Below are 27,191 nucleotides of genomic sequence, written 5' to 3'. Positions count from 1 at the left end.
TGCCATTGTGCATAGTGCAATGACTGACATTACATGACTTAATAGAACATCCAGTAAAAACTCAAAGTGTTTAAAAAAAACCACCTGTCCTCCACAGTCACTGTGCTACATCGGCACTCAATGATGTTCGCCAGTACCTGAGCGTTGAAGGAGGACAGGTTGCGGTGAGTCCTTGATAGTTTCCCTGAGGTCTGCATGTAAAATAATCGATTGTGAGAATTGCATCATAATTTCTTTTTTCCTTCATTTTCAGGTGTTTGATGCAACAAATACCACAAGGGAAAGAAGAGAAACCATCCTCAAGTTTGCTGAACAGAATGGGTTCAAAGTATGATCAAAGAAGGAGTGTTGTGCACTTTAAACCTTCATTTTTATGAATTTCAACTTTGTCAACAGTATTTTCTTTTCAACGTAGGTGTTTTTCGTGGAGTCTGTGTGTGAAGACCCAGATGTCATTGCCCAAAATATTGTGGTAAGTTGTACCTCCATTCACTCTGCTCTGTATAAATCCATATTAAACAAACAGTACTGATTTTATTTCAAATAAATGTTTTTTTTTTATGTACACACACTATCCATCTTAAGTCCCAAAGAGGTCTTGAAATGGGATAAATCCAACTCGGAAGAACAACAACCCACCATCTTACAGCCTTTTATTGATTTCACAAAAACAAATTAGCAATGTTACCTCCTCCATCAGGATTAAGAGGGCACGCAGCACCCAGTTGCTGCTCATTAAATGCACTTGACTAATTGATCATTAACAAGTATGACCACTTGTTATATGACGACTTCTATAAAAGCCTAAGTTTTTGTGGTTTGCTAGACTGGAGCATTTAGATATGAGCTTCACTAAGTCAAAAAGGAATGACATCAGCAATGACCTCCATTAAAAACAATAATTGCTTCCCATCAACCTAGGAAATAGAATAAAGATTGCATTCTACTAGTAAATATTTAGTCTTACCTGGATTGGACTTCCCAGTAAGTTAACTCTAAGGTCAGACTGTGCAATGCTCAATTTGCAAAAAGAAAAGGGAAAAAAAGTATTTTGGGCAAAGACCAAAGTGGAGATGCTTGCTGATAATCCTCAGAAACAAAAATAGCTAATCAGACCAAATACTTCTTGTCAGCTGTCAAGCGTAAAGGTGGAAGGGTGATGTTATGGGCTTGATGACGTTTTTTGGATCAAACATAATGATTACTTAAAATAATGACTATGGTTCTACAAGCTGGTGAATCATGGGTTGTATCTTTTTTTTTTCCCCCAACACACTTGACTCCAAGTCATCCAGGTTATAGCAACTCTCAAAGGCTTAAATTGAGGCAACTAAACTTTTATTTTGTTCGTTCACATGTTTTCCGCAGGGAAGGTGAGAAAAGGTCTAATTGCATTGATTTTTGTAAAATGATGAGTCTCGTATGCTGTTTTATGCCCGGTGAAGCCAGTTCCTACAGAAGAGTATAATTTCAGGTTTATTCGAGATAACATGTCAACAGAGGCAGCTAAGATGTTTATGCATTCTATGGTCATTTCCCATATCACTTACTGCTTAACAACCTGGTCGCAGGCTAGCACCACTACTCTAAAACCATTACAGTCTTTGTATAAACGAACACTCAAAATCCTTGATAAGAAATCAGTACATTTTCATCATTGCCCAATACTAAAAAAATATAACTTGTTGAGTTGGGAAAATATGATTAAATATGTAGATGTTTGTCTTATGCACAAGATTATATACGGCCTGACTTCTCCTCCACTCAGACACTTTGTCAATATTAGAACAACTGCTGATCGGTTCACATGAGGTGCAGCAAGAGGGGATTGTATTATTCCACTCAGAAAAAGTGCTTTCAGTCAGTCTGTATTCTCTGTTAAAGCTGCACAAGAATGGAACTCCATCCCTGCAACTATCAGAGAACTGGACACATACAGTTTATTTAGAGCTCATTTAAAGAAATGGTTGATTAATACTCAGCTCTGTCAGCACTAAAACTTAATTTGCACCTTTCTTTATTTCTGTACTTTTGTACTTTTCTGTACTTTCTGTATCTTTTCTGTACTTTTTTGTATTCTTACATCTGTCCAGGGACTACAGATGAAAAATAGCCTCTTGGCTAACTCTGGCACATTTACAGCAATGTTTTTATTGATGTGCATTGTCCCTGTCAAATAAACCAATAAATAAAATAAATAAGAGCCAACTTATTTTTTTTGTTTATCATGTGACCTAGAGAATCAAAGGAGATGTTTCCATTGCACTTTTGCAAAATATTCCCTTTTTAAATAGCCAGAAACTCCCCTTATGCAAGTATAAATCTGTCTTGCAGTATATGGGACTCTGTGAAATTTCTGTTTCCATTAGTTATATTTTCTATTCAATATGCACATTTTCAAGGGTAATGGAAACACACCAGCAGTCAGACAGCTAACCCCTGTGCCCGCTCCTTGTGCTCTGCTCACATCCTCTCCCTGTTTCTTCTCATTAAAGCAAGTTAAACTGGGAAACCCAGATTACATACACTGCGACGGCGAAGAGGCCATTGAAGACTTCATGAAGAGAATCAAGTGTTACGAGTCATCGTATCAGCCCCTGGATGAGAATCTTGACAGGTGAGGCCAAAAAAAAAAAAAGCGAGGTAGTTACCTGGTCCTGAACTCTTGATTGACCACATTTCTGTTTTATAGGAATTTGTCTTATATAAAGATTATGGATGTGGGCCGTCGCTACCTGGTGAACCGTGTTGCCGACCACATCCAAAGCCGTATTGTCTACTATCTAATGAACATCCATATCACTCCGCGCTCCATCTACCTCTGTCGCCATGGAGAGAGCGACCTCAACATTAAAGGACGCATTGGTGGAGACTCCGGGTTGTCTCCCAGAGGAAAAGAGGTGTGTTTGTTTACATGTGGTGTTTCTGCATAACGATAGCAAACTCATTGATGTATTAGCGTGTTTTAAAGAAGATATCACTATTACATTTTTCTGAAGTGGTCTTTTATAATCTAGTTTGCCAAACGTCTGAGGAATTTCATTGAGGAACAAGAAATCAAAGATCTGAAAATCTGGACGAGTCAGATGAAGAGAACGATCCAGACAGCAGAGTGCCTTGGAGTTCCATACGAACAGTGGAAAGCCCTCAATGAAATTGATGCCGTATGTCAACTTCTGTTTTCATTGGATTCATGCAAAAATCATAAAAGCACCAGTATTGAATGTTGACGTATCATATGTCCCCTGTTTACCAAGGGTGTGTGTGAGGAGATGATGTATGAGGAAATCCAGGAGCATTTTCCACAGGAGTTTGCAATGAGAGACCAGGACAAATACCGCTACCGCTATCCAAAGGGAGAGGTATGTTTTCTTTCTTTTTTAAAAAGTAAAATGAGTTTCTCATCTGTCCTGAAAAGCTTTGAGCATTTACTTGAGGAGTTGTTTCTATCAGTCCTATGAAGACCTGGTGCAGCGACTGGAGCCTGTGATTATGGAACTGGAGAGACAAGAAAATGTCCTCGTCATCTGTCATCAGGCCATCATGCGCTGCCTACTTGCTTATTTCCTGGACAAGACCGCAAGTACGAAGCACCTTTTTTATTACTTTTTATAACTGTTTTTGCTTATTTTATTTACTAATTTGTGGTGTGTATGTCTCCATTTATATTTTAGAGATATTTCTATCTGTCTGGATAAAAGCTACAGTGTGTTAAATAATTTGGTTGTCTAAGATTAAGAATTGAACAAACTTGTGTTTTGTCCCCCCCCCCCATCACAGAGGAGTTGCCTTATCTCAAGTGTCCTCTGCATACCGTGTTGAAGTTGACTCCCATAGCATATGGTAGGTTTCACATTTTCTTATGGGTTTCTCAATACCTTGACTTGTCACATAAAGGATGTTGCTGCTATATTATCAAAAACAGGAAAACTTGTTTAAATGTTTTTTTTTCAGCTGGTTTAAGTACAAACCCAATTCCAAAAAAGTTGGGACACTGTACAAATTGTGAATAAAAATAGAATGCAATTATGTGGAAGTTTCCGATTTCAATATTTTGTTCAGAATACAACATAGATTACATATCCAATGTTCAAACTGAGGAAATGTATAATTTAAGGGAAAAATATGTTGTTTTTCAATTTCATGGCATCAACACATCTCAAAAAAGTTTGGACAAGCCCATGTTTACCACTATGTGGCATCCCCTCTTCTTTTTATAACCGTCTGCAAATGCCTGGGGACTGAGGAGACAAGCTGCTCAAGTTTACAAACAGGAATGTTGTCCCATTCTTGTCTAATACAGGCTTCTAGTTGCTCAACTGTCTTAGGTTGCCTTTGTTGCATCTTCCTCTTTATGATGCGCCAAATGTTTACTATGGGTGAAAGATCTGGACTGCAGGCTGGCCATTTCAGTACTCAGATCCTTCTTCTACGCAGCCATGATGTTGTAATTGATGCAGTATGGGGTCTGGCATTGTCCTGTTGGAAAATGCAAGGTCTTCCCTGAAAGAGACGACGTCTGGAAGGGAGCATATGTTGTTCTAGAACTTGGATATACCTTTCAGCATTGATGGTGTCTTTCCAGATGTGAAAGCTGCCCATGCCACACACACTCATGCAACCCCCTACCATCAGAGATGCTTCTGAACTGAGCGCTGATAACAACTTGGGTTGTTCTTGTCCTCTTTAGTCCGGATGACATGGCGTCCCAGTTTTCCAAAAAGAACTTCAAATCTTGATTCGTCTGACCACAGAACAGTTTTCCACTTTGCCACAGTCCATTTTAAATTAGCCTTGGCCCAGAGAAAACGCCTGCGCTTCTGGAATTTGTTTAGAAATGGCTTCTTTTTTGACCCATAGAGCTTTAGTCGGCAACGGCGAATGGCACGGTGGATTGTGTTCACCGCCAATGCTTTCTGGAAGTATTCCTGCGCCCATTTTGTGATTTCCACTACAGTAGCATACCTGTATGTGATGCAGTGCCGTCTAAGGGCCCGAAGATCACGGGCATCCAATATTGTTTTGCGGCCTTGACCCTTACGCACAGAGATTGTTCCAGATTCTCTGAATCTTTGGATGATATTATGCACTGTATATGATGGTAACTTCAAACTCTTTGCAATTTTTCTTTGAGAAAATCCTTTCTGATATTGCTCCACTATTTTACTATTTTACTATTGCCGTAGCATTTGGTTGAATTGGTGATCCTCTGCCCATCTTGACTTCTGAGAGACACTGCCACTCTGAGAGGCTTTTTTTTTATACCAATTCATGTTGCCAATTGACCTAATGAGTTGCAAATTGGTCCTCCAGCTGTTCCCTATATGTACATTTAACTTTCCCGGACTCTTATTGCTACCTGTCCCAACTTTTTTGAGATGTGTTGATGCCATGAAATTGAAAAACAACATATTTTAACCTTAAAATTATACATTTCCTCAGTTTGAACATTTGATATGTCATCTATGTTGTATTCTGAATACAATATTGAAATTTGAAACTTCCACATAATTGCATTCTATTTTTATTCACAATTTGTACAGTGTCCCAACTTTTTTGGAATTGGGTTTGTAAATATTTTTCTTGAGTTATCTCTTTTTGGTCCACCATAAGAATCCTCTTATTTCCTTTTTCTCAGGATGTAAAGTGGAGTCCGTGTATCTAGCTGTGGATGCTGTGAACACACACAGAGACAAACCAGAGGTGGGTACATCCGACAGTAGACAGAGACGTTTCACCTGGGATTTAAAGCTCATGTCATCTGTGTCCCAGATCTCAGTGAGGGGATTCCTTTCAGTTAACTCTATATACAAAATACGTGTTCGCGGCCCACACTTGGGCCGCGAGCGCCATCTAAGTGGGCCGCCAAAAAAAATTCAGTTTTGTACGTGTGGGCCGCGAGGGCCGCGGGACTGCATAGCAACTCCCAACCAAATGAGGAGAAGAAGACACTCAGCTAGCTGTACGTGTAAAAGTAAGAGAAATGGTGTGTATTTACAGAGAAAATCCTTCATTTTGCACAGAGTAGGTTTAGATCCGCCAGGATTAGGGATCGATTACTTGGGTCTGCGCCCAGAGCGAGCGAGCGCGGCGTGATCATTTATCCCGGCGCGTCCCCACGGCCGGGGAGGTCGGCTGAGGCTGCCGCTCGGGCGGTGGGCTCCGTCGTTACTGCTGAAGATGGTAGATGTAGATGCGTGGGCTGTCGTGTCTGCTGGACTGGACTGTTCGGGCTTTCGAAAAAGCATCGGAAAGTAACTGCTGCAGCGCGACCAGAGAGCTGCGGTGCGGGCTGTGCCCGTCGCAGCTGATCAGGCTCGGATGAACCCGACACACTGAGTCCTGACAACTTATTAATGTAAATAACTTAAAGTAAAATCAAACTAAGTTTTGTCCTCGCTGTATTTTTAAATATGCAACCCGGAATGGACCAATTCATCCTGTTCAGTCTTCCCACTGGGACAAAACCAGTGTCTCATACGTTCAGAGACCGTGGCGTTCAAAGTGCGAAAGTGAAAGGCCACTGAAACAAAACACAAAGTTTTTCATCAAACATATCCACTCAAGTCTGAACTGAAGTCACAGAAAAATAAACTGACCATCTTAAAACATCCTGCCCATGTTTGGGTCCAGATACAGCTGTGAAGCAGCTTTCTCCACAGTTAACATAATTAAAACTAAATATCGTTCCAGGTTCATCAATGAGCACATTCACATGTGAATGAGAACCTGACACCATCCAGCCCAGATTTAAAGTCCTGACAGGAGAAGTTAGAGCTCAGTTCTCTCACTGAACAACAGAAAGTGGGGGCATAAGATTATAACAGGGGAAGAAGGAAAAACTGCAAAACTGTTAAATTGTTAAGATGTGTTTATATTAATTTAGTATAAAAATGTGTTGAGACAATTAACAAAGAAAAGGGGAAATTCAAACTGCTGGTAGAGAAATAAAATAAGATAGCTTTGAAAATAAGATTTGAAAAATAAAATAAAATCTACTTTATTTTTAAGAGAAAAAAATATGTTTAATTCAAGTTAAACATGTTAATTGGCAAATATGTACTTTTTTTTAATATAACAGTCAGATGCAGATGTTGATACAACTATGAGGCTACTTGAATATATACACACACACACACACATATATATATATATATATATATATATATATATATATATATATATATATATATATATATATATATATATATATATATATATATATATATATATATATATATATATATATATATATATATATATATATATATATATATATATATATTATGATGATCTGGACCTTCGCTTGAGTAAATTTTCTCTAAATGGACCTCTTAAAGTTTTAGTCGAATACCCCTGCTATACAGTGTTTATATTTAATGGGCCCCGGGCCACTCTGTACTGAAAAAATTGGGCCCCAAGGTCAGAAAGGTTAAGAACCCCTGCTCTAAATCACCTCCTTTAGCATATTCAGTCTGTCATATGAGCTGGCCTCACTGTCAAAATACTTTTTTTTTTTTTCAGTTCAGTTGTAGGATAAATCTCTCTGCTCTGTGTGCGTTTGTATAAATAACAGTGTCACAAAAAAAACTGTCACTTGGATACATTTTTAGATAAGTAGCTATTGCACAAAGTGAATAATGTGACAAAGCCAGTGTTAAAATGGGGTGTATGCGTGTTAACAAGAGTGTGTTTGTGCGAATGCAGCAGAACACAAGAGGAAATGAAAAAGGAAACAGCACAAACACAAGCTTCCTGAAATGTTTTTATTATATGAAGCCATGTGTGCCTATCTTATGTTCAATGTAATTGCTTTGTTGGGCCTTGTGTTGCCAGAACTTTACTTTTTGAATGTGAAAAATTGAAATGAAATATTCAGTGGCATTAACTGGAACTCTTAAGGGCAAATGTTACTAATTAAATTTCAAATTTGCCATGGCTGACATATTTTAAATGAAAAGAGTTATTTGCCTAATGGACTGTTTCCAACCAAACACACAAAGACTAACATCTTTGTAGAGAATTCAGATTTTAATGATCCTAGATAAAATACTTAATTGTGCATGTTCTGTTTGACTTCAATGAAAAAGTATTAAAGCCATTCTATGCAGTAATACCACTCTTGACCATGTGCGGGCACTATAACAGATTAATGCATCGGCCCTGGGGTGAGGTTATAAAGTGTATCTATAGTGGGACAAAGTGGGATAACCATTGACTGCATAAAACAGTGGATGAAGCATTAGTCATGTGACCCACTAGTTTCCGAAAAATGGTTTTGAAACTTTTTTTTCTTCGTATAGTGCAGTCATGTTGCTCGGCCAGCCAACGGGAACACACCTCTGTATGTCAGATAGCTGCAGAAGATCCCGCCGAAATATCTCCAGAGGTGTTGCGAATGTTCACAGCACAATATACCATATAACATGTTGACTTGATAGTGAATTCAAAAATTACCGCTGATTTTAGACACACAAACAACTGAGTGCTTCGCCAGATCACAGATGAAGTGATAATGGTTGGCCATTGGCTGAGCTTACTGTCAATCATATTAGAAATAAATGTATTGCATTATATAACTTCTACCATGTTACAGATAATGGCCGGGTTTCCCAGATCAGTTAAGTAGTTCTTAACAGCGAAAGACTTCTTTCAAACCTTCTTAAGGAGCCTGTGAAAGAAAATCGCGTTTCCCAGAGTCACTCTTAGCTTAAGTATCTCTTTCATTAAGAAGGAAATGAAAGATGCTGCTGACCCAGTCTTTACAACCATCTTAGTGAACAAAGACTCACAGATCCAGCCGCGTCAGGCAAATCAATATCACACCAAGCAATGAGATATTAAAACAATGCACCCCGCACAAATTTTGATCTATTTTATACTTTAGATTTATATTGTTTAGCATTTATTGGTGACAGCAAAGGGAAAAAAAAAAATAAAAAATAAGGAATAACAAGTGTGTTCCTGTATATGCTTTATGCATTACGCACAAATAAAACGATCATCATGAATATCATTTATTTGATAATTTGGCTGCTATACAGCATGTTCTCGCTGCAAATCAACCGCGTCGCCGTGCGCGAAGCAGAACTGTTTTTATGAACGCATTCGTGCGTCAGCACTTCAATCCCCTGGACGTTCTGTCGGACCGGCTGTCCAGGCAGCCGGGACACCGATCCTCCTGCCCGAGCCCGAGCGCACCTATGTGATGACAGGGAATCAGCAGCCGAAGAACGGAATCCTTTGATGAATCGTTCATTACAGTCTCAAATATAATCACTGGTGTCGGTTTATATTAAAGAATCTTTTTGCCCAGAAGAAAAAAGAGCGAAGACAACGACCCATAACTATTTTCTTCTCTTGAAAAAACCTGCACCGCGGGGTTTAGGATAAAAAGACGCTGCAGCGCGAGTCGGGATGCAGGGTCTCAGAAGAGCAGGAATACGTGCGAGGCGGGGCTGATCTCTGCAATCTGAAGCGCTCTATAATTGTAAAAAGAATTTCACTTATCATGGGTTCTTTTTGGAACATAACCCCTGCGAAAAACCAGGGATTGCTGTAATTCCACGTTGCGATTTGCGAAACTCGCCTTCTCTTGGCTCATGTTTTTGAACACACACAAACGCCCACCCCGTTTCCTCCCGGTTTCTGCGTGTGGGGAAAAAAAGCCTCACTGTAGCCAGAAATAACGGAGTAACGCACCGTTTGGATGAAAAAGGGTCATTGAATTATATTTATCATCTTAATTTTTTATTATAACGCACAGGCAGCAGTGAATTAGTGCGTTAGGCAGCAGTGCTGCGTGTGAAAATGCGCTGATAGTGATCGGTGATCGATTTACCTGGCATCGATTGCTTTGGTTTCAGAATCGGACAGCTGCTCCAAAGAGCTTCTGAAAGAGCGAAACTAAAGGACGGTGTTAAGAAGTCATCTGGGAAACACCCGTATCTTAGGGTTCTCTCTTAGTTCAAACCTTCTTTGAACCTCTCTTAAATCCTTAAGAGAGGTTGGATCTGGGAAACCCGGCCAATATGAATGCCCCCCAGAGTTGTTATAGGTTTAGAATGAAACGATTAAGACAAATGTTTTGGGTTTTTTTTGATAACCAGGCTGTAAATGTTTATTTCTGCTGTAAAGTTGAACATTAACATTGGAGTCAATGGACTCGCTTCCAACAGCCAGTCGAGGAACTGCAACAAATCTTAGTTCTGCATCACCCCAGAAATTAGCTGGTTGGCACTCGGGGATTACAAATTGTGTGGACGTTCCACCTCTAGAACTGTATGGTGCTTGCCTTTTATGTCAACACGGCAAATGTATATGCCCCCATGTGGTCAATAGGGGCATTACTAAATTGTGGCTTCAACCCATGTAATTGACCTTTTAAAGGGTGTTTGAATGACAGCTGCACTCATTTGCAATCACAAATACATTGAACAGGGAGGGGGAAAAACCCCAACAAAAACAAATACATTGGACATTTTTGTTTATTGTGTAAGCAGCATAGACCTAACTATTTCTTTTGTCTTGTTACCGTTTCAGAATGTGAATGTGCAGCGCAGCACAGAAGATGCTCTGCAGACAGTCCCAGCCCACCTCTAGTTTCTGCATTTCCTGCTGCAGCCAAGACCTCATGCGACTCGGTTCAGACCTCTGGACATCACAGAATGTGAACGGTGCTGTTCAGCTGCTTCTGTGGCAGCTCCCTCACTGACGGACACCTCATCCCAGACTCACTGTAAAGCACTTTCACTAAATGCCATTTAAGAATCTGTCTCTTTGTAGTAGCTTGACCTTCAGTGGGGAAAACTACAGACATGCCAGTATTTCTGATATGTGAATCCACTGTTGCTGGTGCTATGATGATCCTAATGTTCAGATTTTTCTTCCATGACTACATTTAAAAATCCACTCCATACTGAGCACCGTATCTGGTGCCCTATGCTTCCACTGCATTTGAAAATGAAAAAATGGTGAGAAAAATGTCAGTAAAAAAAATGACACTAATTATATTTTAACATTTTCTTTTTACTAGTTTATATTTTATTAAATAAAAATGGAAGTGACGGATTTGAGTGCACGCACCATGCTGTAACAAAGATTAATTTTAATCTTATACATTCCGGTGTTGAAGACAAAACTCAAGTCCTTCAGAGATGCAGAGGACTGAAATTCTAATCTCCAATCATGTGACTCTTTTTTCCTCTAAAATGTATTTTGCTAAGTGCTATAGTTAAAAATACAATAAATGTGAAACCAAATGGGAGTTTGGGATGCTGAATCAGCTTTTAATTAAGATGGAGAGGAAAAAAAAAAGCTATGACAAATCTTCAGTTGTACATACAGTATTTTACTTCAGGATGTGTTTTTATAATCATTATCTGCCACAAACAGAAAAAAGGAAAAAAGACTGGGAGTTTGAAGTAAGGTACTGTGTAAACTGTACATACATGTGTAATGCTTTGTGTTTTTGTTTTAATTGCGAGGTAACTTAAAATTGTATATTAATGTGCAAATAAAATTCCAAATGCCTTGTCTGTTTTAAGATGCAAAAGTTTAAATAAATGTTTGACATTTTTGGAAAAAAAAAATCAATTTTATATCTGTTGAAAAATATTTTAAAATAACCACATCAAGAAAGATATTGCACTAGAATACAAAGTATACAATATTTTTATTACATTTATTTCCAGCAGGTATACTTATATTAACTTGTGAACAAAACAACCAATTGATTGCTTACATGGTTTAAGATATGTGGTAATAAAACATAGCAAAAAAGTAATTTATATGCATATGTGTATATATGTTTTTTTTTATTACCTGAAGAAAAAAAATTCCTGTGCTCTTTAATATTGATAATTGTTTGTTATTTTCTAAGGACCAGCCGTTACCTCTAATGATCTAAAGGCAGAAATGCATGTCTGTTGTATATATATTCATTATGTACAAATATCAATATATAGAGCAGAGGAACATTTTCATGTTAAAGGGTCAAACCCAGTCGGCCTGTACAGTCTTACTGTACATCCTATGCTTCTTTATTTGTCTTGGCTGATCGTGCAGGGATGATCTAACCTGCAATGTGAAGGCCCCACAGTGATGGCCAAGATAGAAGGAATGTGTTTCTGGCATCTCTCTCAGAACTGAAAGAAAGAAAAAGATATATATAATGTTATAATACCTCTTAAACACAAAAGATGAGTATATCCCATTTTATATGAGTACCAAGTACACAATGGTATTTTATATTAGTAAAAAAAGTGATGCAAAACAAGGTCAATGTTATAAAACTCAACTACAATTTTTACAAATCAAAAAAGGTGTGATGACAATGTAACTCACGTTTTTGAGGAACTCCTCAGCAACAATACGAGCCCTGGCATTGACAGACAGCTTCATTTCGCTGATTTCTTTGTCAATTTCTTCCATAAAATGAATGACAAAATCCACTAGTTTATGTTTATACATCTGCTCTGTGTGGAAGTTGGTGATGAGGAAACTGATGTCGTAGCCCTGCGAAAAGGAGAAGAACATAACTGCATTAGAGACTCATCACATGTAGCCGTTTTAAATGGGTGATATAGTTAAGTGACAGTAACATTAACCTCCACTGGTTTTCTCCGTAGAATGAAGAAGTTCTCCGCTCTCATCATCATGAAACGCATGAACTTATGGCACAGAATCTTCTCAATCTCATCTGCCTACAACGGAAAATGTATTAAATGATAATGTCAGACAGTTATGGTTTTACAGCGCAAGTAACTTCAAATAAGCTATTGAATCTGGCTCCGCACATAAGTGAGACAATCAGACCTACCTGCTTCACAGCAATGCTGACTCTGACAGAGTTGATGGAGCCCTCAATCAGAACCTTCTCCTTGTCGTTGCGGCTGATGATCACAGGTTGAAGGAGCAGCTCTTTACTGCTTCTGCACATTAGCAAAAAACCAAAACCGATTTAATAATCTATCGTACTTTTAGTTCATGGACTTTATAGGGTTAAGTTCTTTCAAGGCAGTGTCACAAATGCCGCTTTTTCCCCATAAATTCACCTGACTTCAACCTCTGGCTTGTTGTGTCTTTCCACCACTTGCGAGGAGAAGTTCTCCAGGCAGAGAGCGGCCTGCAGCGTGGCACGCACAGCATTGAGATATGGACGCAACGTTGCCGTCTGACAGTGGAAAACAATAATTACAGAGAGTGAGAATCATTTCTAATTTAAAAAATATCTACATTTAAACCCATATACCATTCTAAGATTGAAAAAAAATATAACTAATAATTATAGATAAAAATCCTTTGTTTTTTTTTTTATAAAAATCCTTTGTTTTTTTTTACTTCACATAAAAAAAACTGTAGCCTGCTTTAAGTCTCAACACAGTGCAAACTACTTGTTTTGCCTTAGTTCTCTAACATGTACTCATATTGTCCAACAGAAAATGAGGAATTTGTTGTCGTAGAAATAGACGTTGAATGAATTCTGTACAGGAGAAACAAAGCCCTACAATTTCTCACTTGAATAATAAATAATAAATAATAACCAACAATTGTCTAATATCAGCTCATCACTTAATGCCTGACAAATTCAGCAGTAAACACACACATCTCAACATAAACAGTGTCTAAACAAAGCTTCAGTATTCTGATGGAGGATGAGGAACATCATTCAAAAAGGTTTAACTTTAGTTGATATTTAGCCCAGAGCTGATTGGAGAGCGCTCCATCAAACACAATCTCTCGTTGACCCTCAGTAAGGTTGAAGTCTGGTGACTGATAACCTCATATCATTTGATTATCTACATTGTCCGAATTAAATCAGTCACTCCTTGTATCCTGTCAATCAAATATCATATGGAGGTGATGACTCCGATCAGGACTGAAATGCTCGACTTTGGAACAACTTTGCACTGATTTGGACCCAAACCATGTCAGTAAAATGTTTCAGACAACAAAGCAGAAGGATCAGATCTCTCTCAATTAAGGGCCAAGATGTAGAGGTTTCTTTGATTCTTATCGTGTCTGTAGGTTGCACATATGGACAACCAATGAAATGGAATTCTGTACTACTACTACTACTATAACTATTACGACTACTACTATAACTACTACAACTACTATCATAACTATTACTACTACTACCACTACCATAACTACTATAACCACAACTACTACTATTACTACTACTACTATAACTACCACTACTACTACTATTATAACTATCACTACTACTATTATAACTACCACTCAGTACTGGAGTTGAGGGGGGATGAGGGGGGGGCATCCCCCCTGAAATAAAAACGGTCAAAATCATCCCCCCTGTAAAACTGACATCCATCCCTTATGTCATTTCATCAATGAATGTGGTGTTACTGCTATTTCAACATTTAGTCATCGCCAGAAAAATAACGTGTTATTTGACAATTTTCATCTGTTTCAAGTAAATCTGAGTAGATCTGCCAGTGGGACAAGATTTATCTTCTCATTACAAGCAAAAAAATCTTTTTCCACTAGCAGAATTTTCTACTTATTTCCAGTGAAAATCTACTTGAAACCGGTAAAAATTGTTGTTTTTTCCAGTGATGAGTCTTGGTTTAAGTGTAATGAGATTTTTTTTTAACTAAAATTAGACCTTTTAACGAGAAATAGGACAAATATTCTTGTTAAGATTTTGAGTTTTTGCAGTGCTCCATTTTACCTATCCTGTGAAGGACAGAGGCATATTGATAAGTTCAGAAAACTGTTTTTTATTGTTGTGTTTTGATGTATTTGATGTAAGCCCAGTGGATATTTAAAGCTTACAGAAGGCTGCATTTAACTGCTGCTATGTCATTCCTGCAGTATTTCTGCAGCTGTTTTGGTCAGTGTTATTATTTGTAATATATTATATTATTTGTAATCAGCACAAATTATCTGTCCCCATATGATAAAATCCACCATCCCCCCTGATTTTTTTTTTACAACTCGAGTACTGATTATAACTACCACTACTACTATAACTACTACTGTCATTTAGCAGACGCTTGTATCCGGAGCCAGTAGAAACATGGAGGTGATGTATGTACTGTTATGAGTGTCAGTAGTATTTTCACTAGTTATTAGTGTTGTGATGCTCCAGTGAGGGTCAGGTTCAGCTCAGCTGGTACCGTCCAGCCCCGGTAGCAGCTGAGCTGCAGCACAGCTGTCCACAGATAACTTCCTTCAAGTATTTACATCCAGACATTAACAGACCAGCAGTGAGAGAGTGGAGATGATGCTGTAGCAGAACCAAGCTAACGGTAGCCTGCCGGCTAATGGCATCATCCTCGACCAGTAACCAGGAGAACACACACAACAACCCCGCGTCGGTGGGCGCAAAAACAATAAAAAAGGACTACCAGAAAGCTTCGAGAAAAGTGACAGTTAAATGATGTTTGGTTTTATGTGTTTTTTCTCACCATTTCCCGGTAGCAGCAGAGGAGGCTGGAGGCGGAAGTGGCTTCTACCGGAAGTGAAGAGCCGCCGCTTCCGCGTCAAACTATCATTAAAAGCCTTCTGCATTAAATCGACGCTGAGCCTACGCCGTAGGGTACGGCGTATCCTACGGCGTAAAGTACGCGGCGACGCGCACCGTACGGTACGTGTCGCCGCGTACCTTACGCCGGCTCTGCGTTGGTGTAACGCGGAACCATAAATCAGCATATACCAGCAACAGATGCATGGCGACAGTAAAAGCTTTATCATGCAGACATACAAGCTGATAACTGCAAATGAAGATATTCTCCGTTAATATTGCCAGAAAAATGTAAAATAATCAAACACTATGATAAGAAAAGAGACGCATTTACCAGAATTAAGCTTGATGCATCAATCTTTAGTACAATATGCACTGAAGAGAAAGTTGTCTTAACAGTCCTCCCTTTTTCACAGTCCTTGGGATGATCCTGCATGCCATTCACATGACACACAAATAAAAAGTAATTTTACCCATACACTAATTATACAAAAAAAGTGCATTGTAGCAAGGTAACCAAGTCTGCTGGTGAAAGTGTCCAAGTAAAATATTCAGATGGATCTTCTGAAACCCTGTGTGGGGTTGCTTAACTCCCTCAGCTAAATGGAATGCATCCCTGATTAATAATCTATACTCTTGTGTCATTTCTTGACTGGAGTTGATCCACAGGACGGGCTTCGTGCAAAGAACTGCCATTGCAGGAAAATCAAACATGGAATTAACACTTTCACATTTCATTCAGCTGCTTTGCTTTCCAGGGTCTCAGTATTGTACCTGCTGCTCTTTGTTGCAACCACCTCGGTAATCACACTGTGCATGTTTTTCCGTTTTAATATGATAAACATAAATGACTAGACTGCTATAACCTTCTGCTCTACACTATCCTTCAAATAAATGTAAATCTAAAACTTTTTAATTAGCTCTCTCATGGCATTAGACTATGCTATGCCTTAAACTTTGCACTCCACCACAGTGTAACCCCCCCCTTTTTTTTGTAGGTGGATCTTGAAAAGGGATAAAATGTGAGTGAGTTTACTAACAATGCAAGTTCTTCAACAACTACCGTAACTAAGTGGCAAAAGAATTGGGTTTGAAAAACAAAGTAGTGTGCTGTGTTAGTGACAATGCAGCTAACATAACAAAGCAATTACAATCCTGAAATGGACCCCTCCCATGTCTTGCGGACACAATTAACTTGTTTGTACGAGATGTACTGAAGGGGGTGAAGCCCATGTTGGACAGTTAAGGCAAAAGTAGAATTCGTATTTATTCATTGTTTCTGCATTCAGATTTGACATGACTGAAAATATAATAATACATTCTATTAAATAACAATCAGCTATGTTACAATCTCTAAAATGTTAATCCTGTGCAGGGGGTCTACAGAGACGGACAGCTGAGCAAAAAAAAAACAGAGGAAGCATGGGAAAAGTGAAGCAGTCAAAGTTTCACAGAAGGGAATATAATGCTGTCCTCTCAGAAAGCACCATTCTTGACCTACGGTTCAAAAAGTTGGCCTTGAGTGACAATAGAGCAGTTGATGATGATGATGAAGCTCTTCAAAGAATAAGTGGAGCAGCAGCAATATCAAGCCAGTTAACTGCACTGCCAGGAGGCCAGAGAGCATGAACCACAGGAACTACAAGCATCTGCTGTTTGGAGATTCTTTGAAGAACGAGCAACTGGTGACACTTTAAGGAGGAATCCATCAACCAAACACTGGAGGTGAAATCCTATCTCGAGGAGCTCCTTCTCCAGAGAAGTGCAGACCCACTAAACTGGTGAGAGAGCGGTGTACAATCTACTCATGTCTGTGATAGAGCGTAGGCTGTGTATTGCAGCATCTGTCCCCTCAGAGAGAATATTCTCCAAAACAGGGCAGATCATAACATCATAACAGAAAAGAGAAATGTTTAAAGGTTGAAACCCTCAAAACTGAGACACTTGGGGTTTTTTTTTATGCCAGTTTTTGTTAAAGGTGAGCAACTGTTACCTTAATGCTGCTTTTCTTTTGTTTTTGTACATTTATACTTTCTGTGGTTTTGTTCGTGTTGCTTCACTATAATTTGGTCACATTAATTGAAGTAACAAAAAATCTGAGGAGCCACTTGGGAGCAAAAAGAGCTGTTTTTTTTTTTAGGGAGCTGAACTGAACGAACCAGCCCTCTAAAAACAGCTGAAATTCCTACCGCCAACAATCAGCCACTTGTCATCTGAGCACGTGGGGAGAACACTTGTAGAATCTCAAGAAGCCCTGGGCAAAACAAGTGAAAAGTCCTGTGTGATGGCAGTGCTTCCCCAAGCATCCAGTACACTCAAGAGAAACCTGGGCCAATTTCACAATTGCGATCCGACAGCTGCTTCAGTACAAAGTTCAAGCGATAGAGACAAAAAATGCAAAACTACTGATTTATTCAAGAGTTTTATTGTTTGACGCTCAAATTTTCTTTGACAACATCATTGGTATTGCAGTCATGTTTTCTGTAAGGAGAAGGAACAATACCAGGGCAAATAGTTGTATATTTTCTTTAAATGGAAAGAGACAAGATAGATTTCAGTTCAATCCTTTACCATCTATACACAGTAATACACAATCCATTAAAAATATTTAGTACTTAGCCAACCTGAGCTACAAGCAGATAGAAGAGCAATAACAAAGACATGACAGGATAGGTGGTATGCAGCATTGGTGATACATAGTGTGTTTTTTTTTCTCATTTATTTTTTTTAATTTTTTTTAGCACTGAGAGATGTCTGATGAGGGACACAACACTTACAGCAGTAATAGTAGCAGTACAAGTAATGTTACATAAAAGGCAAAATTAATATAGCAAGGAATAAACATTTTACACGGACTGCCTACACAGAGTGACATTTTCTGCAGGGAGGCAGTTGGTAACCCTTATCCTGGAGATAAAGAGGCCATACCATCACCAGAGTGTTTTAAAGATTCTCAGGATATATTTGAGGGGAAAGTAAAGTGAGGAAGTACAAATTTGAAGCTTACCAAAAGGCATTAGATAGACGACGTTGCCCAAAATCAGTCATTCCTCTAAAACGTTTAAAGGCAAAAACATAAAGTGCAAAAAATAAATTTGAAACACACACACAGACACACACACATACACATATAGATATATATGGTGTTTGTGTGTGAATGATTAATTTTCCGCCTAGATAGATAGGCAACAGAAAGCCAGAAAACAGAGAAGAGGATAGTTGGAATGCTGACATTAGCCAACATCATCTTACAATACAGAGCATCACTCACTCACCCTGGTGTTCCCAAAAGCACGCTTCTAAATGGACTATTTCGCCTAACAAATTTGGGGCAAGACACAGAGTCAGGATTTGTGAGATTAAAAAGGGGTGTCATTTTTCTTGTGCGATCTTTGGGCACTGGATTTGACAATGTATAATGGGAGAATAGGCTAATGTTTTAATTTGTATGTAAGTGAAAGGGGATACATCCAAGTGCAGCTTACTGCGTGAGTCGAATTGAATAAATGAACAGTGGTGTGAAGCAGGAAGACCAGTAGGGAAGTCCTTTCCCTGGGAGCGAAGTGACAGTGATTTAATAGAGTGATGGTATGATGTTTAAGAAAGCCAAAAGATGGTCCAAGTTGTTCCTCAGCAGCTGCAGCTCTCTTGAGAGGGTTTAGCTCTGTCATTCCTATCCAGCTTTATGGGCTCTGGAAATTCATTATACAACTCGACTTCTGTCTCCTATGGGGCATCAGGATAAAAAATAAAAAGAACAATATGTCAATTAAAATCAACACCAGAAATAACCAAGATATTCTAATATGGGAGTTCACATGTCCACATCTCATTTAAAGAAACGGTAACTCACCTGTTTAAGGGCGTTACGTGCAATTGTCTGGAATGCCTGTTCTACATTTATGGCTTCTTTGGCACTGGTCTCAAAGTAGGGGATGTTGTTCTTACTCTGACACCAAGCCTGAGCCCTTTTGGTGGTCACCTGTGTGTATAGAAGAATAGTTGGATCAGCAATTACTACCATCAATTTGAAGTTGCCTTCAAATATATTAACATTTTGTCATTTTAATAAAGTCGTCATTGTTAAACGAAATAATCTTTATAAATTAAATGAGCCATATTTTGTTAAAAAAAGAAAGAAGGCACTTTTTTTTGTATAATACATTAATGACGTGAGTTGTTTGCTAATGATTAGATCAAATATGGGAAGAAACTACTTGTGAACATATCACAAGCCTGTCTGTCCCCATGTAAAGTGATTCCTGTAATTTCAGAGTGGTTGATATAGATCATTACACCAAGACTAATTCTTTGAAGGATTATGCATACATTCCTCCATATGTACACCAGCAACGTAAAGCTGCGTTTGATAACTACCTGTCTATTCTCCAAGTCAATCTTGTTGCCTAGCACCACGAAGGGGAAGTTCTCAGGGTCTCGGGGGCTGGCCTGGATTAGAAATTCATCCCTCCAGCTGTCGAGTGTCTTGAAGGTATTGGGTGCAGTCACATCAAACACCAGCACGCAGCAATCAGCCCCACGATAGAACGCAACTCCCAGAGACTGGAACCTCTCCTGGCCAGCTGTGTCCCAGATCTTCACAAAGAAGACAGAAGAAAAAAAGCAGAAGCATACAAACTAAAGTGAGGTACACCTGGATAACAGCTGAAGTAAAAATAAGGCAACTGAGAAAAATGTAATTCCTCTATTAAAATTGTAATGCTTTAAATTCTTGAAAAATTACAATTCCTTTTGTCACAAGATTATGTTTATCAGTTGTATTTATACCTGCATTGTAACAAGCCGGTCATCCACCATCACCTCCTTGGTCAAGAAGTCTGCTCCTATTGTAGCTTTGTACTGGTTACTGAACTTTTTGTTCACATACTGGTTCATTAGGGAGGTTTTTCCAACACTGACAAGGCAATAAAGAGCAGGATAACAGAAGGAAACAAAGCTGTTAGGATCAAACACGCAGCATTAAAGAAAAAAAAACCCCCACACACACTGACTTTGAGATGTACAGTTATTATACATGGAAATAACCAAACGACTCAAAAATCAACAGATGAGCCACATTCAACCAAGATGCCTACCAGATTGAAAACAACCCGTCTGGTAGAATTACTTCTTAAATGTAACCACTTCATAAGTGGACTCTGGAGCTTCAGTAGAAGATTATATAATCATTCATAGTTTTAGTTAGGGGGTTGAGAGGTTGCTAGGCTGCCATCATATATAAGACATTATATATGGTTTAAAAAAAGATATTGTATATAAGACAGCAGCCTGAATTTTTTTTTGCAAAAACCAAATGCAGTTATATTAAATACAAACAAATTAAAGTAGACTCAATTATACAGCACAGGATGTACCTCTTGGAAAACAGCATTGCAAAAACATGTTATACACCATAACTATTTACTAAGTAATTGCTATGCAACTGGTCATGCTGTAAGTAGTATGCATCCATGTGATTTTTCATGAGGTGGTGTCACCATGCTAGGCCAAAGTTCAACTGCATATTTAGAAGACCTTTGTTTTGTCATTGCACAATTTAAAGTGCTACCACAGAGCTACGGTCTTTGGCATGTTGTCTTCCTTTAAAAACAGCCACGGTGAAGCATTTCTATGAGACAACCAACAACAGCCCTGCTAGGTGGAAATATTATTTACATATTTTGACATGCTGTAAAATGTACTCGGGCGTTTGGCTATAAGCTAAAATAAGATACCAGGTCAAGCTCTTGCCACATTGAAGGCATTAAGTTACTTCAAAACAAGAAAAGTACTAAAAAAAACAGAATAAAAATAGGGTTATCCACGTGTTTAAACAGCTAACAGCTGTCTCAGCGTTCAGTTTTGAGGAGGGATGGGTAATAAGAGCTGCTCCCACACCAATACTGGTAGTGCTAATGCTATTTATGTTACATAAACAAACAAAAACACACAACACTTTGCAAAGTCATACACTCAGTATTCACTGGATAATTTTAGATAGGGTTGTTGTCACTGCAGAGTCTACGATTCAGACATACCACTCTTGACATAAGATGTTTTGACACAGTTGTCTTGGCCAGGTCTCTCTTATAAAAAATATTTTAATCTCAATGAAAAAATGTACATGGTTAAATAAATAAGGAATATATAAATAAGGGATATCACACACATACACACAAAAATGTGTGTATATTTGTACATATACAAATAGTTGTTTTGTTTGTTTTTTTTAAAGAGAGCCTTGGAGCCTTACTCTGCCTGGAGACAGTTTATGGCACAACTCCCGACAACAAGGAAGTAACCCAACCCCGAAGCACTAAATGTGTCTCACAAAATAAAATAATACTAAAGCCCCACCCAAATAACAAAAAAATAAATCAGACCAATCATTTCCCCTTGTAAACTTTTGGCTTTGACATGCAGAAGAATAATCAGCAATGTTGTGACTCACCCAGAATCGCCCAGGATGATGACTTTCAAGAGCACTTTCTTCCTGGAAGTCATTTTTCCACAGCTACAAAAAGACAAAAGACAAACTTTAGCTTTTAATCCATTCCTAACCTATTCTTTTAACTCTCCACCTAATCACAAGTTCTCCTTTCCTTTTTATAAAATTGTCTACAGACAATAAAATGCATACAAAAATTACAACCGATTCTATGCAGACTGAAAATCTGAAAACAGTCAACGAATGTGTGTGCTGAGTCTCATGCTCCTTGACCAATAAGGTTTGAATGCCACTCATTCCAGTCATGTGTTTTCTAAGCTGTTGGAAAAATCACGAGGACTACACCCCCCTCCCTCTCACTACAGAAAGATATCTTAGAAGGCTGATTACTTGCTGATCTTGCTATCACTAAACCGACAACCCATTAATGCAAACGCTGCTCTCATTTCAGACATAATAGAGAATGACTATGTAAGATGACCTGAACTGCCTTTATGTCAATTAGTAGACACACATTATCTAAACATGTATTAAACCTAGCTGCCTGTGAAAAATATTTAACAGAATGCAATGTATCTACATATTGAACTATATAAGTCACCTCTTAAATACTGTCTCATATCCTAATTTCCTGGATTGTGGCCAAAAAGGCATTTTTGGTTTTAAATGTTACCTAAATTTTAGTTTATCTAACAAGTATGACACAAGTTTAAAAGAAATGGCTTAGGAAAGTCAGGGAGAAACAGGGTGTGGACATAGTTTCAACAATAATATAATTTTACTTCAATTTATGTAATGTGTAAACATCCACGATAGTGCACACAATTTCAAGGAAGTTTTGGGGTTTTTTTTGTAAATATTGCACAATACACAAACCAGTGAACACATGTACTGTCCCACTTATTATGTCCCACAGATGTGGTTTATTTGAAGCTGTAATGTAAGAAATAACAACAACAACATGAATAATGATAACAACAATAATAATTTCCACATTATTAGGCCCAAGTGTTTCACAAGGACCTGAGGTACCACATAAGGTCAGTCAGTGAACTCTTACAACAACAGGCTAAAGCAAATATTACTTGTCAAAGTCTGATCACGGGTGAAATGAAATTTCTTCCAGTCTTGAAGGATTATCGATGAACTATTTCCTTGTACAAATAGGCAAAACAGACTAAGTAAACTGTGATTTCATAAGATTCTGCTTGATCTTTCCTCGCACCTTTATATTATTTGTTTTATATCAACTATCACTTCATTGCCCCTGCAGAAAAAAAAACCCTTCAAAGTGTATTTGAAGTATGCATATAGTCAATGAGAATGATAAAGGAGCAACTGTTTGACGGTCATACTAAACAATTTTTTCTTCAACACTGAAAAAGATCTTAACTCAACAAGCACTTCTGTTTACAATTTTGAAAAATTAATAACTTCCTCTTTTTTTTTAGTTAATGAAAACAAAATAACATTTTAGATATTTCTGACAGAGTTTCACCACTTCACAACAGCTCTAGATCAACAAACATGATACATATAGTAGAAAAGTCCCTAAATACTCAAATAAAAGGCAAGTGGACTTCATTTATTGACTCTTAAAGATGTTTCACTCTTCCTCTGAAAGACTTCTTCAATTCCAACTTACTACAGTAATGTCCCCCATACCAAGAAAATATGCCTCTTATTCAAACCATCAGGATTACCATGATCTGGATGACTGTGTGAATCTATACCAACACAAATATGTTTTTGTTTCATGTTTCTGTTGCGAGCGAGAAACAAGATTTGTACCCAATAAAAACACCATAACGCAAGGTTGAAAATCCATCAGTTGTACTTTAACAGATACAAAGTAATAATCCTGTAAAATGAATTCCACAACTAATCCCAAAAAAGAGAAACAGTTTAGGCTCCCATTGAAAGCTAGAAAGTCCACCTGCATTCTCTCTGAGCTGTACAAGCACTCCAGTGCCAATACTGTGACTCACAGAAGCATGAACAGCAGTCCTGGTGTGCCCAGTCACATGATTATAGAAGAAACTATGAGCAGGTACGGTTTATGCAAGACTTTGTATCAGAGGAAGCAGGTTTATTGTCATTCACAACAATAATTCTTATTCTAGTCACAATGAAACTATACTAGGAAATGTTACATTATTGTAATAGACTGAGAATTTTGTTGGATGTTGAAATTGAGCAACAGTCGAAAAACAATTCCCTTTTAACTGAAAACCCTTGCCAAAAGTAACAAAAGCTTACCCTTTATATGGATTGTGAATGCACACAAAAAGATACAAACTCTAACCTAAATATAGACTTTAATGGAGGAGTTTAGATGTTTTTTACTGGACAGTCCCTCTCATTATGTCTCAATGTTAAGTACTCACCATGTTTCCTGGATTACAATGTATACACAGCATATTACAATAATTTATATAAACTTAAATTAACAAATCAAAGCAGGGAACTGTTTTATGTAGCAGAAATAGGTGCCAAAGATTTCTAAAAGAAAACAAGCTGTTAAAAAAACAGACTTGGTGCAACTCTATCAATCCCCAGATATCGGATTTCAGGAGCATACTTAACAGGAAGCATGGATAATATTAATAAAAAGAAAAAATATTTTTTAACATGTAAGAATACATCAATACCTCAATGCGCAACAAAGTTAAAACATCCTTTTTATTGACCCTACATGAACAGTCAGTTGCTTATAAAACCTATATTCAAAGAACCCAAGATTAAATCAATGTATATTAGAATGATTCAAACCTAATGGCAAGTATTTTGTAACATCCTTCAGTAGTAACCTGAGATAAACTGACCAAGCAACGGGAATAGAAATATTTCCCAATGACAGTCCTCAACAACTACAGAAATATTATATATATATATATATATATATATATATATATATATATATATATATATATATATATATATATATATATATATGTGTGTGTGTGTGTGTGTGTGTGTGTGTACCTACTCTATAGTGTGTGTAAATAGAATAGCCTGTTAAGACTGATGGAGGATCCCAACATAACACACTTTTGGGTTACGTAAGGCAGTAATGCAAAACACAAAGTCTTTTGAATAACTATAAAGTAATAACTATCTACTGTGAGGGAGGAAGTTCGACTTATACCGAGTAAACTGCGTGTTCTCACATTACCATCGAGTTACAAACGAAACAAAAACTGTGTAGCACATCACTTATTTTTCCCGAAAGCAACACGTCCGTCGGGGAGAGATGTGTCAAATGTCGACCCTGTAAAAGCCCACCCTGGTCTGGACTTCAACAACACATAAATGTGTACACTTGTAAGGACATCCACGTTCTTTATGGAAATTATTATAAAAGGGTCAAATAAAAACTAAATAAAGGGCGAACTTGAGTCAGATCTGCGGGCCCGTCGCTTGTGAGTTGACTGCTCTGTGTTTCTGGACCGGAGCTGCGGGCCTTGTTGTTGCCAAACAGCTTCCCGAAAAACACTCTCCATTCGCGGCGTCCAGCACATGATTCCCCCCGCTCCCCGAGCCCCGATCCGTGAGCACCGAGTCCCAGATACGCGGTAAGTGTCCCCCAAACTCACCCTGGAGTGTAACCTTAGCGAGCAGGGGTGTTGTCCACCGGGGTGCGGGTGAGGGTGTTGTTGTGCAGGACTCGCTCCGTCAGCGCTTCACCAGTCACGGTAGCTGCTAGCTCCGAGCTCCGCTCAAAGGTTCAACTTGGCACAGACTCGTGGCGAACAGTTCCCCAAAATACGTTGCCTTTTTACGCGGATACCAACGGGAAAATTGTATTGTTAACTGAAAAGCCAATTTATTTGCAGGTATTGTTTAAATCCAGCACTTTGCTTGAGGGTTTTGTCTGCTATGCACCGCTGCTGCTGCTGCTGCTAGCTTCGGTCTGCTCTTCTTCTTTCACTTCCTCCTACAAAAGTGCGTCTGCGTCTGACGTCATGACGCAAGCCGCATACGCCTCATATTAGCGTTATAAAATTAACTGGAAGAAGGTCTGGCTCTCACCCAACCAATACCTGGTGACAAACAAAGTTAAAGAAATTTCATTTAAGTTCATTCATAAATTCTATCCTACAAATGATCACATTGTAAAAAGATTCAAAAGAAATATCGATTCAAAATGTACTTTTTGTTCTGCAAATTCGGAACAATGGGACTGTGCGCCATTGTTCAAACTTTTTGGAGTGATATGTGTAATGTTGTGTGAAAGCATTGAAACTGATTTCAAATTATTTTGGAAGGATGTGTTGTTTGGTGTTTTTGACCATTTAACGATTAGAACCAAGCCAAAATAAACATTTATTATTAATTTGTTGATTATCCTTGCAAAATTCCACATCCACAAATCCAAATTCTTACACAAAAAAAACCCTCTTTTTTTTACTTTTCATTGTGAATTCAATCAGTATCTGGACTCTATTAAGTTTTCTACTCACCCATGGGTGCAGATCCCCGGGGGGACGGGGGGGACATGCCCTCCCACAATTTCTGAAAAACATGAATTGTCCCCCCCAATAAAAATACCCTAAATTATTCAAAATTGAACAAATGTATTTTCAGACTTAATGGTTGAATTTTAAAGGTTTTTAAAGGTAGAATTTTTGATTTTCATGATTTTGTTGTGTCTACTGGTCAGATTGATGATAAAAAGGGCAACATGGGTACATTTTGTTGATCATTTTCATGATTTGGTTGTCTCTTCTCTAAATGAAGGACTATATAAATGAATTAATATTAATTTATTTTCAAGTTGTATTATCCATGAGTTGTCTACAGATAAGAAGATTTATACAGACAAGAAGAGTTAGCCTATTAAGATACAGGATCTCTTCTTCCAGGGAGTCCTGGAAAATGACAGATTAAAATGAACATGGACATTTATGTAAATATATTTGACATTGGGTCAACTTGTGCTGTGTTTATTGTGGTCTTAGCAATGGGTCCTTTTTTTTTTTAGAACTGTTTACCACCTTAACTGTTAAAACATGATCAGTTAGTTTAAACAACTTGTTTAGGGCTCTATATTTCATCCATATATCAATTGATCGTGCATAAAGTAGTCCCATAGGATAAAAGGAAGATGGTGAGAAGAATTTGAGATGAGTAGACACTACATGCCCAAAACCCTTTAAAATTATGATTTACGAATATAACAGTTAAGTAAGCAGTGACACACACTGTTGGCTGTTTAGGACAAATAAACAAGAAAGGTAAGCACAATAA

The 27,191-nt window shown here is 38.1% G+C and overlaps 3 protein-coding genes across 4 annotated transcripts in view; 1 reads left to right on the top strand and 2 right to left on the bottom strand.

Annotated features, from left to right (window-relative positions):
• LOC133448772 (6-phosphofructo-2-kinase/fructose-2,6-bisphosphatase 4-like) overlaps positions 1 to 10,983 on the top strand; it is a 33,715-nt gene extending 22,732 nt beyond the window's left edge. For both annotated transcript variants that reach the window (XM_061727625.1, XM_061727624.1), the window contains exons 4-14: positions 98 to 164; positions 254 to 328; positions 416 to 472; positions 2,496 to 2,617; positions 2,693 to 2,900; positions 3,018 to 3,164; positions 3,258 to 3,362; positions 3,454 to 3,583; positions 3,781 to 3,843; positions 5,639 to 5,703; positions 10,543 to 10,983. In XM_061727625.1, coding sequence (XP_061583609.1) covers positions 98 to 164; positions 254 to 328; positions 416 to 472; positions 2,496 to 2,617; positions 2,693 to 2,900; positions 3,018 to 3,164; positions 3,258 to 3,362; positions 3,454 to 3,583; positions 3,781 to 3,843; positions 5,639 to 5,703; positions 10,543 to 10,602 — 1,099 coding nt within the window. In that variant the 3' untranslated portion in view covers positions 10,603 to 10,983. The remainder of the gene's footprint in view (positions 1 to 97; positions 165 to 253; positions 329 to 415; positions 473 to 2,495; positions 2,618 to 2,692; positions 2,901 to 3,017; positions 3,165 to 3,257; positions 3,363 to 3,453; positions 3,584 to 3,780; positions 3,844 to 5,638; positions 5,704 to 10,542) is intronic.
• A 346-nt stretch (positions 10,984 to 11,329) lies between these two features.
• Positions 11,330 to 15,488, bottom strand: arpc4 (actin related protein 2/3 complex, subunit 4). Its single transcript, XM_061727626.1, has 6 exons — positions 15,438 to 15,488; positions 13,056 to 13,174; positions 12,821 to 12,932; positions 12,609 to 12,704; positions 12,346 to 12,516; positions 11,330 to 12,146 (listed from the first exon to the last, which is right to left on the bottom strand). The coding sequence occupies exons 1-6, from the start codon at positions 15,438 to 15,440 to the stop codon at positions 12,141 to 12,143; spliced, it is 507 nt and encodes a 168-aa protein (XP_061583610.1). The 5' UTR covers positions 15,441 to 15,488; the 3' UTR covers positions 11,330 to 12,140.
• Positions 15,489 to 17,899: 2,411 nt separating this feature from the next.
• On the bottom strand, positions 17,900 to 25,877 carry rab7a (RAB7a, member RAS oncogene family). Its single transcript, XM_061727623.1, has 6 exons — positions 25,538 to 25,877; positions 21,945 to 22,007; positions 20,282 to 20,408; positions 19,871 to 20,089; positions 19,347 to 19,475; positions 17,900 to 19,219 (listed from the first exon to the last, which is right to left on the bottom strand). Exons 2-6 carry the CDS (start codon positions 21,995 to 21,997, stop codon positions 19,124 to 19,126), a joined length of 624 nt encoding a protein of 207 aa, XP_061583607.1. The 5' UTR covers positions 21,998 to 22,007; positions 25,538 to 25,877; the 3' UTR covers positions 17,900 to 19,123.
• Positions 25,878 to 27,191: the final 1,314 nt, after the last annotated feature.

This window comes from Cololabis saira, chromosome 8 (assembly GCF_033807715.1).
Source record: "Cololabis saira isolate AMF1-May2022 chromosome 8, fColSai1.1, whole genome shotgun sequence".
NCBI classification, from domain to species: Eukaryota; Metazoa; Chordata; class Actinopteri; order Beloniformes; family Belonidae; genus Cololabis; species Cololabis saira.
This window is presented reverse-complemented; position numbering and strand designations above follow the sequence as displayed.

What these genes read in the sequence shown, in the direction of transcription:
- arpc4 (XM_061727626.1), bottom strand. An exon ending in AAGCCAGAGGTTGAAGTCAG is followed by an intron (nt 12,933 to 13,055) that starts GTGAATTTATGG and finishes GCTAATGTGCAG; the next exon opens with AAGCAGTAAAGAGCTGCTCC. An exon ending in TCAGCATTGCTGTGAAGCAG is followed by an intron (nt 12,705 to 12,820) that starts GTAGGTCTGATT and finishes TTTCCGTTGTAG; the next exon opens with GCAGATGAGATTGAGAAGAT.
- rab7a (XM_061727623.1), bottom strand. Translation starts at nt 21,997, where the DNA reads ATGACTTCCAGGAAGAAAGTGCTCTTGAAAGTCATCATCCTGGGCGAT. An exon ending in ACCGGCTTGTTACAATGCAG is followed by an intron (nt 20,090 to 20,281) that starts GTATAAATACAA and finishes TTCTTTGTGAAG; the next exon opens with ATCTGGGACACAGCTGGCCA. An exon ending in TTGACTTGGAGAATAGACAG is followed by an intron (nt 19,476 to 19,870) that starts GTAGTTATCAAA and finishes CTATACACACAG; the next exon opens with GTGACCACCAAAAGGGCTCA.